The sequence below is a fragment of the Chrysemys picta genome, chromosome 7 (assembly GCF_011386835.1).
Source record: "Chrysemys picta bellii isolate R12L10 chromosome 7, ASM1138683v2, whole genome shotgun sequence".
NCBI lineage: Eukaryota > Metazoa > Chordata > Testudines > Emydidae > Chrysemys > Chrysemys picta.
The window spans coordinates 71,996,266-72,013,651 of NC_088797.1; the positions used below are offsets into that span (position 1 = coordinate 71,996,266).

Genomic DNA, 17,386 nt, shown 5'->3' on the forward strand with positions numbered 1-17,386 from the left:
TTAACACAAGAGGGTTACATAGTCCACATGAACTGTGGAGAACTGCCTCTTGTCTAGTTAATATTAATTCGCTATTTATAAAGTGATAAGAATCTCATGGCTTCTGTTGCCTCTACTTTTCCCTTTAAATCCTCTTTAGTCAGTTTGCTGAATCACCATGTCTGTTGGCTCTAAGTAAACATGAGAGGCGATGATGATGATGTTGATGATGATGATGATAGGTGTGGCACACCCTACTGAGACTGGTTAGGGAGATTAGACTAGGAAATATAGTGCAAACTTAGTTTCCTCTCTTATCGGAGATCAATTCCCCAAGGGAGCTGGAGTGACATAGATAGTGCCAGTGTAACTGTTACTTTTAGCCATGACATCGCTCTGAACCCAACAACACTACACCACTGGGAGTGCACTGCTGCAGAATGGGAACCGGTTGAGCAGAAATAGTGCTGTAACCTGTGCCTCCCTTTGCACTGAGGTTTCTCTGCTTATTCATGCCCATTCTGGAATTTGCTGTTGTGTTTTGTTTTTTTATCTCCTTGCAGTAAAGTTCACACGAGTGGCTTCTCATTGTTCACCTGGCCTTTTCATTTCCTCCCCCCTTTCTTCACTTGACACCTGTTGCTGTCTTCAGTGGGTGAGATGCCCAGGGAATTCTGTCATCGGTCAGGGAAGGGGAGCAGAGCATGTGTATGAAAGAGGGACAGAAGAAGAATCCGAATCTCCCCTGGGCAGCCAGCCGTTGGGAGAGTTCTCTTGGTTTGGGTTGCTTTGTGGAGTGCTGCAGGTGTGATTTTTGGGGGCTGTCGCGAGTGCTGTGGGAGGTTTTGTGAATCGCCATGCTGCAACAAATTTTGCATGATATGTACATTGACCCTGAGCTCCTGGCAGAACTGAATGAAGAGCAGAAGCACATCCTGTTCTACAAAATGAGGGAAGAGCAGCTGAGGCGTTGGAGGGAAAGGGAGGAAAAAGAACAAAGAGAGGAAGCTGCGCTGAAAAGGACAGCGAGATTCAAGCAAAGTAAGCTTTTGTGGATGTGGGCTGAGACGGGCCTATGTGATATAGAGGAACAAGATAGGCTGTAAGGCACTCCGTAGATGGACGAGACCACTTGGGGTAGTGTTGCCAAGTGGCTAGAGCAGGGGAATGGGTGGAAGCTTGGCTCCAACGCTCTGCCCTCCGTTCACTGACCAGAGAACCAGCACTACCCTAGGGTAGGTTGTCCTATTGCTGCTATAGACCAACAGTAATTTACTAATCCAAAAAGGCAGAATCAAGGGAGGAAATTTCCATTTAGATGCTGCCCTGAAGCACAATGCCTCCTAGCGCTATTGCCACGGCAGGGCAGTTTAAGCACTACCCGCTGCCCACGGGGGTGCCTATGGTCTTTAATGTCTGCCCAACATTTTCAGAAGTTCCTAATGATGATTGGGTGTCTGGTTTCCAGAAACTGATGGGTGTTGAGAGAATTCATGTTTGTAACATTAGATGGAAAATGCTATAGGATTGCAGAATCCTGGACTTACCCCCAAAAGTTCTTGTGTGTGGAGACAAAGGATACAGCGTTGTCATTTCTGTGCAAAGGTGTGATCGTGGGTTACATGTAACTTTTTCAATGTGCATGAACAATGATCATCTGCTGAGCTCAATCTTTTTCTCCACAACCCATCACCCCTCGCTAGTATGGAAGGTTTATCCATCATTGCAGGGATTCAAAAAATATGTTAAGGCTCACAATTAATTGGACAAAGCCGAAGCTCAGAATAAGTCTTTTCTTCAGTCACTAATTAGCCAGCTCTGTGCTTTGCTATTGCAGAATTCCAAGATGAGCATATATGTGCTGCTTACATTAAGACGCAACTGGGGTACAAGTCTTGGTTCTGGGTACTAGATATAAGTGTAGGTTTCAGGGCTTAACTGAGCGTGTTTGTGCTTTAAGTAGCATATGGCCTGTTCTTGCATGGTTCTTACATCCCTATGGATGCTTTACATCTTTCAAGCTGGGTCTTTACCCTGATTGAATGCTTTACTCGTAACTGATCCTGTAGACTAATTGGAACAATTGCAGGATCAGGCCCTCTAAAAATGACAGGATGTTAACGTACAAAGGTATTCTTAAAGCAAAATCCAGCGGGGAGTGCAGATACACTACTATCCTATGGATTAGCAGCAAATGGGCTAAAATTGTCCCTACACTGTTATCAACATGAGGGCCTGGAGAATCCTATTTTACTTAATTTTCTATTTGCCTCCTGAACAAGTTCTTAAACACACTGTAAAGGGGCTTCTCCTACAAAAGATCACCTCTATACTGCTTCTTTCATATAGTACACAAAGCTTGTTTACTTTGATTTGTAGCTGAGGAAAAAATTAGAAATGCAATTCAGACCCACAGACCAAAACAATATTATAGTGTCAAGATAATCTGCATTACACTCATTCTCTGAGGAAGACAGATGCAGAAAAATCTAACGGCAAAACTATTTATATGACAATTTGTCATGCTGACATCTAAATTTCCATATATAAATTATATATTAATCCTATTCAGCATTGTAGTGCAGGAGACTTTTTTCTATATAACTAATTTTCTGATTTACAAAGAAAGAGGGAGAAAAGCAGCAAAGGAACCTATAGAACATGTCTGTACATAGGTGTGCACATGCACATGCAGAGTAAAGGAACACAGTGACCCAGCTCCATTTTACACTCCTTGTCCCAAATTACCACTATAAGATATCCTGATGGTTTTCCAGAAAATGTTCTTTTACCTTTCGTTCAACACTTACTTCACTGGGCAACCAGTTTTGCTAGTTCCTTGAGTACTGTAATAAATGTCTGGCATGCAGGAGTGCTGGACTTTCAAAAGAAAGGAAGGGGATTGGGATGAATGGGAGGTAGGTGCCTAACTCCCTTAAATTCCTCTGAAAATGTGTGTGTGGGGGTGTTTGTTTGGTTTTTTCCTCTCAGTCAGCTCAGCTGACATAGGTAAGGATTACAAAAGGTTGTAGTCCTTTAATATGCTAGTCCCTGTGTCAATTGTTCAACCTCACATGAATTGGGTTTATTAGGAGGCAGTGCAAACTAGAGTCTAGGGCTCTGGAGACCTGGGTTCTATTCCTGGCTTTGCTGCTGGTTGACCTTGGGCAGGTCATTTCCTCTGAGCCTCACTTTCTCCATCTGTAAAATGGGGATAATAATACAGACCTGCTTGGAGGTCTTTGGATTAAAAAGTGCTAAGTAGTAGTATTATGCAGATCCGTAATATAATGTCAATGGTCTCCCCTAGAAGCTGGCTTCTTGCAAGGAAAATGTGTTGCAGTTCAACCAGAAATGATGGGCCTCATGCAGGAATTACTGGGTGGAATTCTATAGTCTGTGTTTATGCAGGGGCTCAGACTAGATGATCTAGTGGTCCTTTCTGGCCTTAAAATCTATGAGTGTATGAATCTTTCCCAACACGCATTCTGGAACATATTGAACTCTTTGGATCACATTGTGTAGCAATTTGAAGTCCTCTTCATGCTCCCACTGGAATGTAAAGGAGGTTTCCTATGCTTGGGACCTGCTCCATATAGTAGTATGAGGGATTTCTCCCTCTTTGAATAGTTTCTAGGAAACTTGGAAGTGCCACAACCACCTCCTTCAGTTCCCTGTCAGACTGAGCGATTTGGGTTGCTTCATCTGCTTCCTTTGCCAAAAGTCTGATTCTCTATCCCATGACACTGGTTTTATGCTGGTGTTAATCTATTGAAGTCAGTGGCACTATACTGGTATAAAGCCACTGTAACAGAGTTGAGAATCAAGCCCTAGCTTTTCTCAGATGCCATGTAGTTAGTTTGACACCTAGAAGAGCTGTGAGAAATGGGTCTTGAATTCCCTGGCCTTTTGGCCTGACATGAGTCAGGATTACAAAGGTTTACACTGTACACACATTAAAAGCATGTAGGGACAAAATTAGAAAGGCCAAGGCACAAAACAAGATTAAACTAGCTAGGGACCTAACGGGTAACAGGAAAACATTTTAGATACATTAGAAGCAAGAGGAAGACTTACAACAAGGTCGGTCCATAGCTCAATGAGGAGGGAAAGACAATAACAGAAAATATAGAAATGGATGAAGTGTTTTTGTTTCAGTTTTTTATTTGTTTTCACCGAAAAGGTTAGCAGTGATTGGAGGATGAACCTAGTGGCAAAAATAGGGAAAGAACAACTTAATAATTACTTAGACAAGTTAGATGTTTTCAAGTTGGCAGGGCCTGACCTAAATATAGCCTAGAATACTTAAGGAGCTGGCTGAAGAGATCTGTGAGCCATTAGTGATTCTCTTTGAGATCTCGTAAAACACAGGAGAGATCACAGAGGACTGGAAAAGGGCAAATACAGTACCTGTATATAAAAGGGGGAATAAGGACAACCCAGGGAACGATAGACTAGTCAATTTAATTTTGGCACCCAAAAAGATAATGGAGCATATAATCAAACAATCAGTTTGAAAGCACCTAGAGGATAACAAGGTGTTAGTAAATCGACACAGATTTGTCAAGAATAAATCATGTCAAACCAACCTAACAGCCTTCTTTGAATTAGAATTCAAAATGATCTTGACCAACTGGAGAAATGGTCTGAAATAAAGACCCCGGAAAGTTGTGGAATCTCCATTATTCAAGATTTTTAAGAACAGTTAGCTAGACAAACTCCTGTCAGGGATGGTCTAGATAATACTTAGGTTCACCTAAGTGTGGAGAACTGGACTAGATGACTTATCAAGATCCCTTCCAGGCCTACATTTCTATGCTTTCTGTAAGTATATTTAGCTGTATTACCAATACAGAAGCTAATCCTGGCATTTTTCCACAATTTGGATTGTTATTTAGGAACTCAGTTTCTTCATAACTGTCTAATGGTGGGGGAAGGGAGGGAAAGATGAAATATATAAACACAAGCTAGCCTTAGCTAGCAGCCTTACCTCTTTGGGCTGGAATGTTGTAAGAGATTGTAGGACAAACAAGCTTGGGCCTATTAATCAGTGCCTGTACAGAAAGCAGTGCTCCAGGAGGTGCACTTGTACCTTCTAAGCTAAGCCAACCAGACACTTCAGAAATAGTTCACTGTAGTAATTCAGAGCCCTCCCCATCTAGTGTCCCTTCTCTGGCCATTGGAGATATTTGCTAATAACAGTTGCAGATGGGCCATATGCCATTGTAGGCAACCTCTTCATACCATCCCCTCCATAAACTTATCAAGGTGCAGTCTTAAAATAAGATAAGGTGATGGGTTGTGTGTGTTTTTTGTTGTTGTTGTTGCCCCTACTGCTCCTCTGAAAGCTGTTCAAAGCTTCGCTCCCCTGTGGTTAGAAATCTTCATGTAATTTCAAATCTAAACTTATTGCAGTTTATAGCCATTTGTTCTTGTGCCAACATTCGCACTTAACTTAAATAATTCTACTCCCTCTCTGATGTTTATCCTTCTCACCTATTTACAGAACACAATCCTATCTCCCCGCAGTCTTAATTTGATTAGTTGAAACAAGCCAAGCTCTTTAAGTCTCCTATCATACGGTAGGTTCTCTATTCCTCTGATCATCCTAGTAGCTCTTCTCTGCACCTGTTCCAGTTTGAATTCATCTTTCTTAACCATGGGAGATCAGAATTGCATGCAGTATTCCTGATAAGGTCTTGCCAGTGCCTTGAATAATGGTAATAATGCTTCACTACCTGTACTGGAAATACCTCACCTGATGCAACCTAGGATTGCATTAGACTTTTTCATGGTTGCATCACTTTGGCAACTCATTGTCATCTAGGGTGACCAGATGTCCCGATTTTATAGGGACAGTCCTGATTTTTGGGTCTTTTTCTTATATAGGCTCCTATTACCCCCCACCCCCGTCCCGATTTTTCACGTTTGCTGTCTGGTCACCCTATTGTCATCCTGTGATAGACCTGAGTGTATTGGTCATTCTCCTCTTCTGTCGTTTCCAACTGATATGTCCCCAGCTTATAGCAAATATTCTTGTGGTTAGTCCTGAAGTTCATGACTTTGCACTGTTAGATTTCATCCCATTTCTGTTGCTCTACTTCTCAAGGTTGTCCAGATTTTCTTGTGTAATATCAAATCACCAACTAAGAAACCCAGGTTTTATGCAGCTCCCTCAAAGCCTGAAAGAAACTGTGTCCACTTCTAGGAACCATAATTACAGAATTACAAAAGAAAAGTACATTAATATATCAAGGAATAGGAAATGATTTATCTCTAAAAACATCCACCCGTGTATGGAAAATGGCTGAGTTACAGCTTTTGCACAACAAAAAATGTTGACTTTGTTAGAGAATCAGTGTGGCTTTTTCTTAAAGTTTTAGCATGGTGTTGAATGCAGTTTGGACCATCTGATCTCCACTTGGTACAATGGACAAAGTCAACTGGATGTTCTGTTAAATGACATTTTTAAAGGAAAAAAAGGGGGTTACAATGCTCAGGCTGCCAAGCAAACTGACTGACTGGCTTAATAGTCTTATGTGCTTTCTAATGAATGTTATAGGATTTTCTGTAGGGCTGGAGATTATATTAGTAATCTTTAGTAGCTGTAACAGGACTACTCTGATGGCTTCCCTATTAGCAGTCTTTGCTCAAGGAAGTCCCAAGGCTGCAGTAGCAGGGTACATGTTACAGTGCAGGATTGCAATGTTTTAGCTGTGTGACTGAAGCTTGCACTATGCCAGTCACAACTGTGCCTGAGCAGGCCAGCAGTATTAGTCCTTTCCTTTCATGGGCACCAGGGCCGGCTCCAGGCACCAGCTTACCAAGCAGGTGCTTGGGGCGGCCACTCCGGAGAGGGGCGGCATGTCCGGCTCTTCAGTGGCAATTCGGCAGTGGGTCCCTCACTCCAGCTCGGAGTGAAGGACCTCCCACCGAAGTGCCGCAAATCGCGATCGTGGCTTTTTTTGGGGGGGTAGGGGGAGAGCTGCTTGGGGCAGCAAAAATCCTGGAGCCAGCCCTGATGGGCACTACATTCATGAGCTAGTTAATATTTATTTTAAGTATAATTCTATATAATATGTATTTTATTAGGTGAGTAATGGATGGCACGGACTTCTAGTGAGAATGTAGCCAATTTCTGAGAGGTTAATGTTCTGGATCCAATTTATTTACAAACTACTCCTTGGGTGGTTCCTGCAGGGGCATATTTCCTTCCATTGCAATATACAAAGCTTACAGTGCCAGGTTTCCTTTTTGCTGAGTGCTAATAGCACTAAAGGAAGTCACCTTGAAACTTCAAGATCCCTTTGGGATTTGCTCAGGTCGACTGACAGCTGTGCCATTTGCACAGAAACATATTTATTTGATTAGGCAGCAGTCCTTTAACCATCTTGTCTGAATTGGGACTAAGTGAAGGACCCTGCCACTTTTGATGTAGACTTCTCTGCAGTATCCAGAGCCAAGGTGGCTTGGAGCTGTCTGAATACCAGCAATGAGATTTCAAAAACTCTTGAATTAAGCAGCTGAAGGACAGGCTTGTGGGACAGGAGAGAATATTGGTTTGCTGCTACTTTATTCTGACATTTATTTGTTGTGAGCTGCAATTCATGAGGCTCAGTCAAGAACGGTTTGTAACAGCTGCATTGCTATTCTCCTATCCTTAACCAGTATGGCTGGGAATAGATTAGCTGGGCTTATTACAGTATGGCTGGAAAGTAACCCCTTTATCTAGAGGCTATTAATGTTAGAAAGTCATTGGATGATGGATGAAAGCACTTCATGGTAAACAAAAATCCCTAGTATTGCAAGCTGGAGGATACAACATCATAACTGTTGTGTGTGTATGTAAGAGAGAGAGCGTCAGCAGTACTCCCTTCCACTTCCCAATGGTTACTATAGAAAATACCGTGGACACAACATTATGCACTGAACTCTCATTTATCTGTATGCACCTAACTCCCATCTAAGACGATCCTAGCTGAAGAGCCTGATTTTCATTTTACTAAGGCTGCTTTGTATAAACTACTTAGGGCTGCTTTGGAAGTGTAAAGGGGCTTGAAAGTGTCATACATGTAATGATCTAAGATCTGATCTACCAGTAAGGCAACTGCTTTGAATTAAAGATCAGACTTGAGCCCCTTTAAAATGTTTAGCAGCATTCAGAACCAAAATCAGCAGAGAACTATTTCAATTTCCCATTGAGATACAGCAGAAATTTCACCCCATTTGTCAATAGGAACCAGATCCAACACACATTGAAGTCAATGGCAAGATTTCCTTTGGCTTCAATGGAAGTTGGATCAGCCCCTAGATTTCCATCATAAGGGGTTGAAATCTCATGAGACTAATTTGAGATTTTGATGCAGTCAGATTTTAACCTGAACACTTATTCACCCTTGAATTCAAACCCTTATCTGAACCTAACTCCTATCCTGAACTGAACCGTTATGTCTTAGCATGTATTTAATACATGCACGCCATAGATACTAACTTGTTACAAAACACACAACTCATTAAATACGTAAGAAATCAAATTCAGATCTCTTCAGCAATGTCAAAAACAAAGAACTTGCTGAGGTCATGCTTGCTTTAATAAGAAATAAGCCCATCCGATTTCACAGTACTATTGAATTATTGGGTTGCTAATTGATGTTCAGTGATTGCTGGGTATTTGTCATGCATTTAACATAAGGCATTTCTAGAGCTGGAAGTTTTAATTTAGCCTTTAACCCCAAAAGGTTGGCTGCCATTCATGGGATAAATGTATCTTTGGATATTTACCAGCATGTGATATTATGGATTTTTGTACTTTGGAGACATAATCTCAGTGCAGCTGTGGGTTGGGGAGGGATTAAACAGAGGCTTTTAAAAACATCTTTTGGCTTCTCTGATCCTGGGGTCACCAGGATCTATAATAGCCTACAATAGAACCTAGATATCCGTCAGCTGGAGCAGTTCCACAGGGACTGCTCTGGCAGCCAATGATCAGCCAAAATGCTGTGCTCCTCGGTCTCAACCCTTCCTTCCCAACATGTCCACAGCACAGAGTGGGAGTGACCTCGTGCCAGCTATGCTGCCTTTATTTCACCAGAGGATTCTCCTACATCTGGGGAATCCTTAGTCGTCCCTTTCTCTGAAGCATCTGACATTGGCTGCTGTCAGAAACAGGAATTTGCACTAGATGAACCATGGTTATGTTTATGGAAATTGGTATGTACCTGTGTCTCTGTTTGCCGCAGTCTGTTGCTAGGACTAACTGGACACTGCAATGTTCAGGCAGGCTTTCTTATAAATGTGAACAATCTGGCTATTAACCCTCTGGAAACAAGATGAGGCTGTAACTGTCTGAGCTCATGAATACTTGATGTGGAAAGAGAACAATTCTGCAGCCAAGCACAGAATGGTATTTACCAAAGCAAATTCAATATTTCACCCTGATTTTTTCCTTTTCTTATATAAATGACTGACTATTTATGGCCTGAAAGGGACTGCATTTAGTTACAAAGGGATTCTAGGGGTTGGGAGGTATGGAGAAGCTGTGTTCATTAGTGTAAATTATCCAGCATCAAATCGGGTAGGTAAGATCTTTGATACCTTCTGATGGCTCCAAGTCACAAACCGCCTCATTCTGTCATTCATTTTCCATAGGGGCAACTTCTGCTTACCTTCAAAGAGGGGTGGAATTAGGACCAGAAACCACATTGCTATTTATTTATTTATTTATTTATTTTTAAGAAGATGAAAGTGAAGGATCAACTGGATAATACTTGTTATGGATGAATTCACAACATTCCACTTTGTACTTTCAAATATTCTTAAATGACTTGTACTGACAGGTCCAAGTATAGTGGATGGGCAACTAATTTCTTTCTAAAGCACAGGCATTAAGTTCTGGATATAATCTCCCAGTTGAAAGTATATGTGTATCTAATATGAAAGTGATATTACAATGAACCATAGCCAGAGGGCGAGTAAGATGTCTGAGTCACGTTGGAGACCAAATTAAAAATACTATGCACTTTCTGTGTTTCCTTAAGGGAGTATATTTGTAGTGTAGAAAACGTGAAAATGTATCATGAACAATCTTCCCCACCCCCTTTTTGTGTGCATTATATACCTATTTTACAGTAAAGGAGCAAACACTCTAACTCATCTTATTTGATCCTGTAGGGATATACCAGAGCATAATTATTTCCATGGTAACAGGCAGTTATTCCATAAATAAAGGATTATGAATTCATTACATGATCAGGACACAGCAGAAGAATCTGAGCTATAAAGATCTGATGCTCAGAACTGCTGAGAGACAATAATTCCACTGATGTGTTAATATGACGCATTTAAATTCCCTCCTTTTTCAAAAAGGAAGCAAAACTGCACAGCACTGAATGGGAGTTAGAATTTTTTTTTCTCTGTTAAGTTGATTTTTAAAAAGCATGTGTTTGAAGCTGCTCCAAGCTTTGGAATGTAATCTTGGCAGAGATGGATTAATGGTCAGTGTGCAGGTGTAGAAGACAAATGGAATTTATCCCAGTGGCTCAATAACTTGTTGCATGGCTATGTTTTTTCACAAGAATATTGCAATCAGATAATTGGGCTGTACATTTTAACAGAAGCAACCGCTGGAATTCGTGTTGTAAAAGTGTTTCCATATCACTCCCCCAGTCACTCAGAACTGTCTGTCTAAAAGTGAATGTTGTTGACAATATTTTCTAGGTGTATTTCCTCCTTTAGAGTTCGCCAGCCCCTGAGATGCTGGTCTGAGCCTAAAAGAGCTAAAACAGTAATGGCTCCAGAGCCTCTGGATGTCATTTCCCAGCCTGTTTAGAGCCTGAGCTGGGACAGAGTACAAGGAAACTCCTGCAAAAGCCAATAGGGAGGCTTCTTATGGGGTGATTTATACAGACAGTTTGCTGGCCCAGTGTTGAGCCAGAACTGTTCACATGCTTTCTCACTTACAAACAAACACTAGTGGGAGGGGACAACCTGACCCATTTACAAATGGGCTAGGTTTAGTTTCACTTTTGCAGCTTCTGAGTTTGGGAGGCGAGAGCATAGGTGAACAGCCCAGGGAGTCTCTGCTTAGCTCCCAATTTACACAAAAGGAGACTTTTAGAACTGCTGTGGGGTCTAACACATGGGTCAGGTAGCTCCAGCTCTGCAGACACCAGTGGTTGGAAAGGCAGAAAACCAACCTGGTGCCAGCTACCTAAAGCCAGCCAATACCTCCACAGGACTCTGGACCAGGGGGACGTGAAAGGACCGTGTCCCACCCATGGATGAAAACATTCTAAGGGAGTCCCCTTATGTTTTCTTTCAAGCCAATGAATGTTTGCAGTATTGCTCTACCATTCTCCAGACTCATCCTAGGCAATCCATCTTCCTGGGAAGGTGCCAGGGAACAAGCTGGGTACAGGGGTATACTTGTGAATATTGGGAGGTGGGGAATTTGTTATATTGTTAATGTGTTAGCTTTTTAGTTACGTTTCACCCTTTCCTTCTCTGGAGCCTTTTCCTTCTCCTGTCCCCAGTAAAGTCTCCCTTTGTATACTATTGTTTTGGGGTGTGGCATTTCATTTGCTGGGGTTTCTTATTGTATTCCATTTCTTGAGTACTGGGTTATACTCCTCGGGGAAAATAGCTAATGCCACTAATTTTAACAAGGGACAGCACCCCTTGTGTCCCAGGCACAGGGAAGAGTCACCTTAGGTGGAGGCACCAGGCGTCACAACCCAGGACCCAACATATGTGAGGAGGGGGGAGAAGCCACTCTGACTAGGAGGAGGAGGCTTGAGCCATGCTTTGGGAGAGGGGGCTACATAGGTTTGGTAGAAACAAAGAGGTATTGGGAGTGTGGGTGGATGTGTGTGTCTTCTCATTTTCTTTAGTTAAAGCTTAGGGGGAAATAGTTCAGCCAATTTTGAAAACAAGAACAGTGGAAAAAATATAAACTCTTCCTATTATAACAAAACAGTAGGGACAACAAGTTCAGAGTTGGTAGAGAGACAATATCTCCCTACCATCTATGAAAGTGCTGGTGAATTATTATTTTTTAATTTGGCCAAAGGATGACTTGTAAATCCACAGTTTATGCTGTATTTTGACCTAGCTTTTTTCACTAAGTTAGTAAAGTGTACAGCTAAGGACGTCTCCAACTAAGCTTTTGACTGCTCGATGCAGGGAGTTGTATGGGAGTGATCCATCCCAATAGGGGATGGATCTCTTGATAGTTGCCCTGTTCTTTTCATTCCCTTTGGAGTGTCTGGCATTGGCCACTGGGCTAGATGAACTGTTGGTCTGATGCAGTATGGCTGTTATGTTATAGTAAGACGATGTTGCATGTGTCTGAGGGGCAAACGTAGTTGTGTCCTTCAAAAAGTACTGATATTTATTGGCTATAAAAAAGAGCTGTGGAGTCACTAAGGCGCATGGTGCCTTCCAGTGGTAAATGGCCAAATTGGTTCACATTGAATTTAATTCAGTTGGTGTGTACAACTTCAATTCTACCCCCTTGTGCACAGGCATTGTAATAAAGCCTTCAATTATAGACCACATATTTTGTTGCCTTACTTGAGATGCATGCGCTATTTCCCCACCACTCCATATTATAAACATGATAGGCTATAACCACATTAAAAACACTTTGAGACACTTATAGGTAGAGGTGGGTGAATAATATTCACTGAATTCCCTTTTTCATAACCAAAAAACCAAAGTCTAATAATGTATATCTGCTCAGGTCTAGTTATAAGCCCTAATATGACACGGGACTAAGAGAATGCAAAACAACCTGGCTAGCAAAAATATTTTCACTCTTGGACAGATTTGTAAAAATATAGGAGCCCCATATTTATTTGATTAAAATAAGTGAGGAAATGAAAAGTGAGAAAATTCTCTTTACTCCTTCTCTGTGTTCCACTTACATCCTCCCAACCTTTGTGGACAAACCATGCCTACTTGCTTGTGTTTATAGTGTTGTTGGAAGTTGTCAGATGATGCTATGGCAGATGGTGTTAATCTGAATGTATAAGCAGTTAAGAAAAATGCTGATAGTCAGCTGTGTTGCAGTTCTTTGTGGAAGCTGAGCATCTTTCTTTCTTTCTTTCTTTCTTTCTTTCTTTCTTTCTTTCTTTCTTTCTTTCTTTCTTTCTTTCTTTCTTTCTTTCCCCGACTGGAATAATTACTTCGAGCTGTGGCCTATAGATTAAACCCATGCTATTGAACAAAACATTACATGGTGCCAATAAATTAGAGCACTTTAGGCTACATCTGTGCTACACACCACCTATGGTGGCAGGCAGAGTATGTATAGCTACATGACTAAGCGAAAAGCAGGCTGCAGCCATGTTGTGGCATGTAGCTATATGTGTCAGTGACAGGCTCTGGTAGTGGGGAAAGGACTCAGCAGTAGGGAGCTGGCAGAGGCTTTTCCTGTAGCAGGAGCCTTTCCCTGCCGTGGGGGAAGGACTCCAGCAGCAGGACACTACACTGCTAAAAACAGCAGTGTAGGTGAGTAGAGAGCCATGTAGGTGTAACCCCCTTTCCTTCCTGGGTTACTTGGGAGCAGCAACACTCACCTGTTTGCGTGGGCACCTGATGTTGTTGATATTAAAGAGGATCCTGGGTATCCCAGTGGTGATGTTGGATAGGTGGGAATACCCCTCTGATGCAGTCCCTTTACTCCTAAAGGAATTTAAAATTGGTGGTGCCTCCACCTGGCTAGCCCCTGTACACACTCAATGACATGCCTTGGGAACCTCCAGGAATACACCTATTCTAATAATAATCTGTGGCAAGGGGTCTAACTCAAAAATACCAGTTATAAATAATATACATCCAATGTGCTTAAATTAAATTAGTTAGCATACCTTTACTTAACAACTTAAAGAAACATGGTACAACAGACTAAGATTAATTGTCACTACTAATTTAATTCCACAGGGGCAGCTGAATAAAATCAATTAAATACAGTATACAGTAATAAATGAAACTTATCGAACTGGCATTTACGCTGCCACCATTTACTCCAGCCCAGAGAGTACACCTCTCTGGATTTCTTAGTCCTAGATGCTTGCTTGTGTGGGTGCGCTTGAAGATGTGACGCTGGAGAGAGCACTCTGTTGTTTCTGTGTATCAGTCCAGCCAAGGCAACAAGCTGCACAACCCCTGACAATTGGAGCTGGCCCCACCAAATGTCAGCAACTCTGGGTCCTGGTTCAATGGGAAGATCGCCCTGCCTCTCCTCAGACAAGGCCTGGTCTACATTACAGCGTTAGGTTGATGGAAGCCGCCTTAAGTCAACCTGTTAATGTACATGTCTACACTACCGGGTCCTTTATGTTGACCTTAACCGCCTCTGATGTCAACTTCTGTAATCCACCTCTGCGAGAGGCATAGTGCTTAGTTTGATTTTCATGGGCTGACTGCGAGGTAGTGCAGATGCAGTGTTGTGTAATTCAACTTAATTGGCCTCCAGGTGGGGTCCCATAATGCTCATCTGTGACCACTCTGGAGATCATTCTCAACTCTGCTGCACTGCATCCAGGTACACAGGAAACAACCCCTCCCCTGCTAAAGCCCTGGGAACTTTTGAATTCCCATTTCCTGTTTGATCAGCATTGGGAGCATGCCAGCTTGAGCACAGCCGATCATGGAGACTACACGCCCCAAATGCGCTCCAGCCTGGTCTGCACAGGAAGTGATGGATCTCATTATTGTGTGGGGAGAAGAGTCTGTGCAGGTAGAGTTCTGATCCAGCAGAAGAAACACTAACATCTATGCAAAGATTGCTCGTAGAATGGAGGAGAAGGGCTACACGAGGGACACACAGCAGTGCCATGTGAAAATAAAAGAACTTCGCAAAGCATACCAGAAGGCAAGAGAGGTGAATAGTCATTCTGGTGCTGAACCCCACACATGCCAGTACTATAACAAGCTGCATGTGACTCTCAGTGGTGACCCTACCAGCACCCCCACAAGCAATGTGGACACCTCACAGGTGTGTGAGTCTATGGACAACAAGGAGGATTATATGGTGGATGAGGAGGAGGATAATGGGAAACCGGTGAGCGGTGGATCCATTCTCACCGAGAACCCCCATTCTCCCAGAGAAAATATTTTTAACCCTGGAGCCCTGTGGATCGCAGGACATCACGGTGGCTGACTGTGATGCTGGGGAAGGCACCTCTGGTGAGTATACAGTTAAAATGAAAGTCCAGTTAAACTTTAGCGGGCACACACATTCAGTGGCATTGCATGTTTACTGTGAAGAAAAAGCAAGGTGCTGTGGCTCTCTGCTTACAAGAGGCCGCTCCAGCTACGCAGAGGGTGGCCCTCAGAAAAACTGTTTATGTGAACTGGGATAGCCTGGGAATCCTCCATGGATATCACTAGGAAACTTTCATGGAGGTACTCTGCAATTCTTTGCAGAAGGTTTCTGGGCAGGGCAGTCTTATTTCTTCCACCATGGTAGGACACTTTCCCATACAACTCCTGAATTAATTCTGAATTAATTCATCATTGCAGTACACAGCATAGCAGCATAAGGACAAGGCCTATACCCAGACACTTGCAGCATCTCCTTCCTTTCCACCTCTATTACCCTCAGGAGACTGATATCAGATAGGGCCACCTAGGGGAAACGGGGGAAGTTTTCATTAAAAGAAGGGGGAGAGAAAGGGCATGTGGACCCCCTCCCCCCCATCCCCTCAGATTCTGGATTGCCAAACCACTCAGCTGCTAATGTGCCTTTACTGTGCTCAGCATGGGTCGGCAAGTAGTTTTAAAGTGGCTGATAGGGGACTGGGGCCCCACATGAGAGAGTCCGCAATTTGGGAGAGAAAATGTTCCCCCCGCCCGCCCTGTTCGTAAACAGCTTCCCGTGGTGCTATGGAGAAGGGCCATTGTTCAACTAGCTACCTGTGCTCCCAACATGAGCCTGCCATAAGAAAAGTGCGGTCAACCATGACCTGGGGGGCAAGAGGGTGGCTACTTCCCATAGCTGCAGCAGCAAAAAAGCACAGTAAATGGTTACGGATTCTGATTATGTTATGGCTTGCATCTGGTGTAATAAGGGTATTTTTTTATGGAAGCATTTTATTCATGTACAATGGCTCCTTTATTTTTTCCCCTGACTGACAGCTGGAAATGTGTCCTTCGGTGGGTCATCAATACCTGAAAGCAGACTTTTGGTGATTAGAAGCAGGAGAAAGAGAGAAAGTGGGAGGACATGTTCACTGAGATAATGAACGCCTCAGAGCTGACAGCGTGGAGGATTTCCACTGTCCAAGAAGTTAGACATGGACATGGAGAGCAGGAAAACTTCCAATGAGCGAGAGCATACGGTGCAGGATGAGATGCTTTGGATTATGAGGGACCAAGCAGACATATTGAGGCTGGTTGAATTGCAGGAACAGAAGCAGGAAGATAGAGTCCCTCCGCAGACCCTGGTGGACAGCCAGCCACGCAGAATCACCCTCCCCGAAATGTTCCACGAGGTGTGGGCGAAAAGTCCATTATTCCTTTCACTTAACTCGAGGGGGAGGGTAAAAGGAACAGAAGGCACCCATTCACAGACCTTTGATAGTCTGGAATGCGGTGTTATGTTACATAGCTGAAAATTTTTCTCCCGTTCCAACTTTACAACCCCTTTTTCCTAAGGTTACCTTTTTTTCTGTTCTCCCTCTTTACTTATGTTTTTTAAATAAAGTAAATGGATTTGAGAAATAAATGTTCTTTGAGTAGAAGTGGTGGGCTTGGGTGGGGGGTTGGCTTTACAGGGACAGTGGTACAAGCCAAGTGAAGGTTTGGGAAAGCACAATGCAGACAAGCAGCTCACATTACAGTGACTCATTATTGAAACGACTTTTCAAAGCCTCGTGGATACGCAGTGCTCCTTGCTGTGCACTTCTTATTGCCCTGGTGTCTGGTTGCTCAAAAATGGCTGCCATACGATCTGTCTCAACTGCCCACCCCTGCGGAAAATTTCCCCCCTTTTTTCCCCAGAGATATTATGGAGCACACAACAGGTAGCTATAACCCTGGGGATGTTCTCCTCACTAAGGTCCAACCTTCTTAGTAGACTTCTCCAGTGCCCTTTCAAATGACCAAAGGCACATTCAACCACCATTCTACACTTGATGAGCCTATAGTTGAACCATTCCTTACTGCTGTCCAGACGGCTGGTTTATGGCTTCATGAGCCATGGGAGCAAGGGGTAGGCTGGGTCCCCCAGGGTAACTATAGGCATCTAAATGTCATCAATGTCTGGAAAGAAAGTCCCGGATTGCAGCTTTTTGAACAGACCCAAGTTCCTAAAGATGCGTGTCATGAACTTTTTCCAACCATCCTACGTTGATGTCAATGAACCATGCCCTGTGATCCACCAGTGCTTGCAACACCATTGAAA

General features: G+C 43.0%; 1 protein-coding gene across 2 annotated transcripts in view; it reads left to right on the top strand.

The window, feature by feature from the left end:
* The first annotated feature begins 489 nt into the window (after window positions 1-489).
* The window catches only part of SH2D4B (SH2 domain containing 4B), a 118,315-nt gene continuing 101,418 nt past the window's right edge, over window positions 490-17,386 (top strand). Inside the window, exon 1 of one of the 2 annotated variants that reach the window (XM_065551795.1) lies at window positions 490-1,020. In XM_065551795.1, the coding sequence (XP_065407867.1) occupies window positions 837-1,020 (184 nt within the window). In that variant the 5' untranslated portion in view covers window positions 490-836. The remainder of the gene's footprint in view (window positions 1,021-17,386) is intronic. The other variant, XM_024106938.3, reaches the window with a different exon arrangement.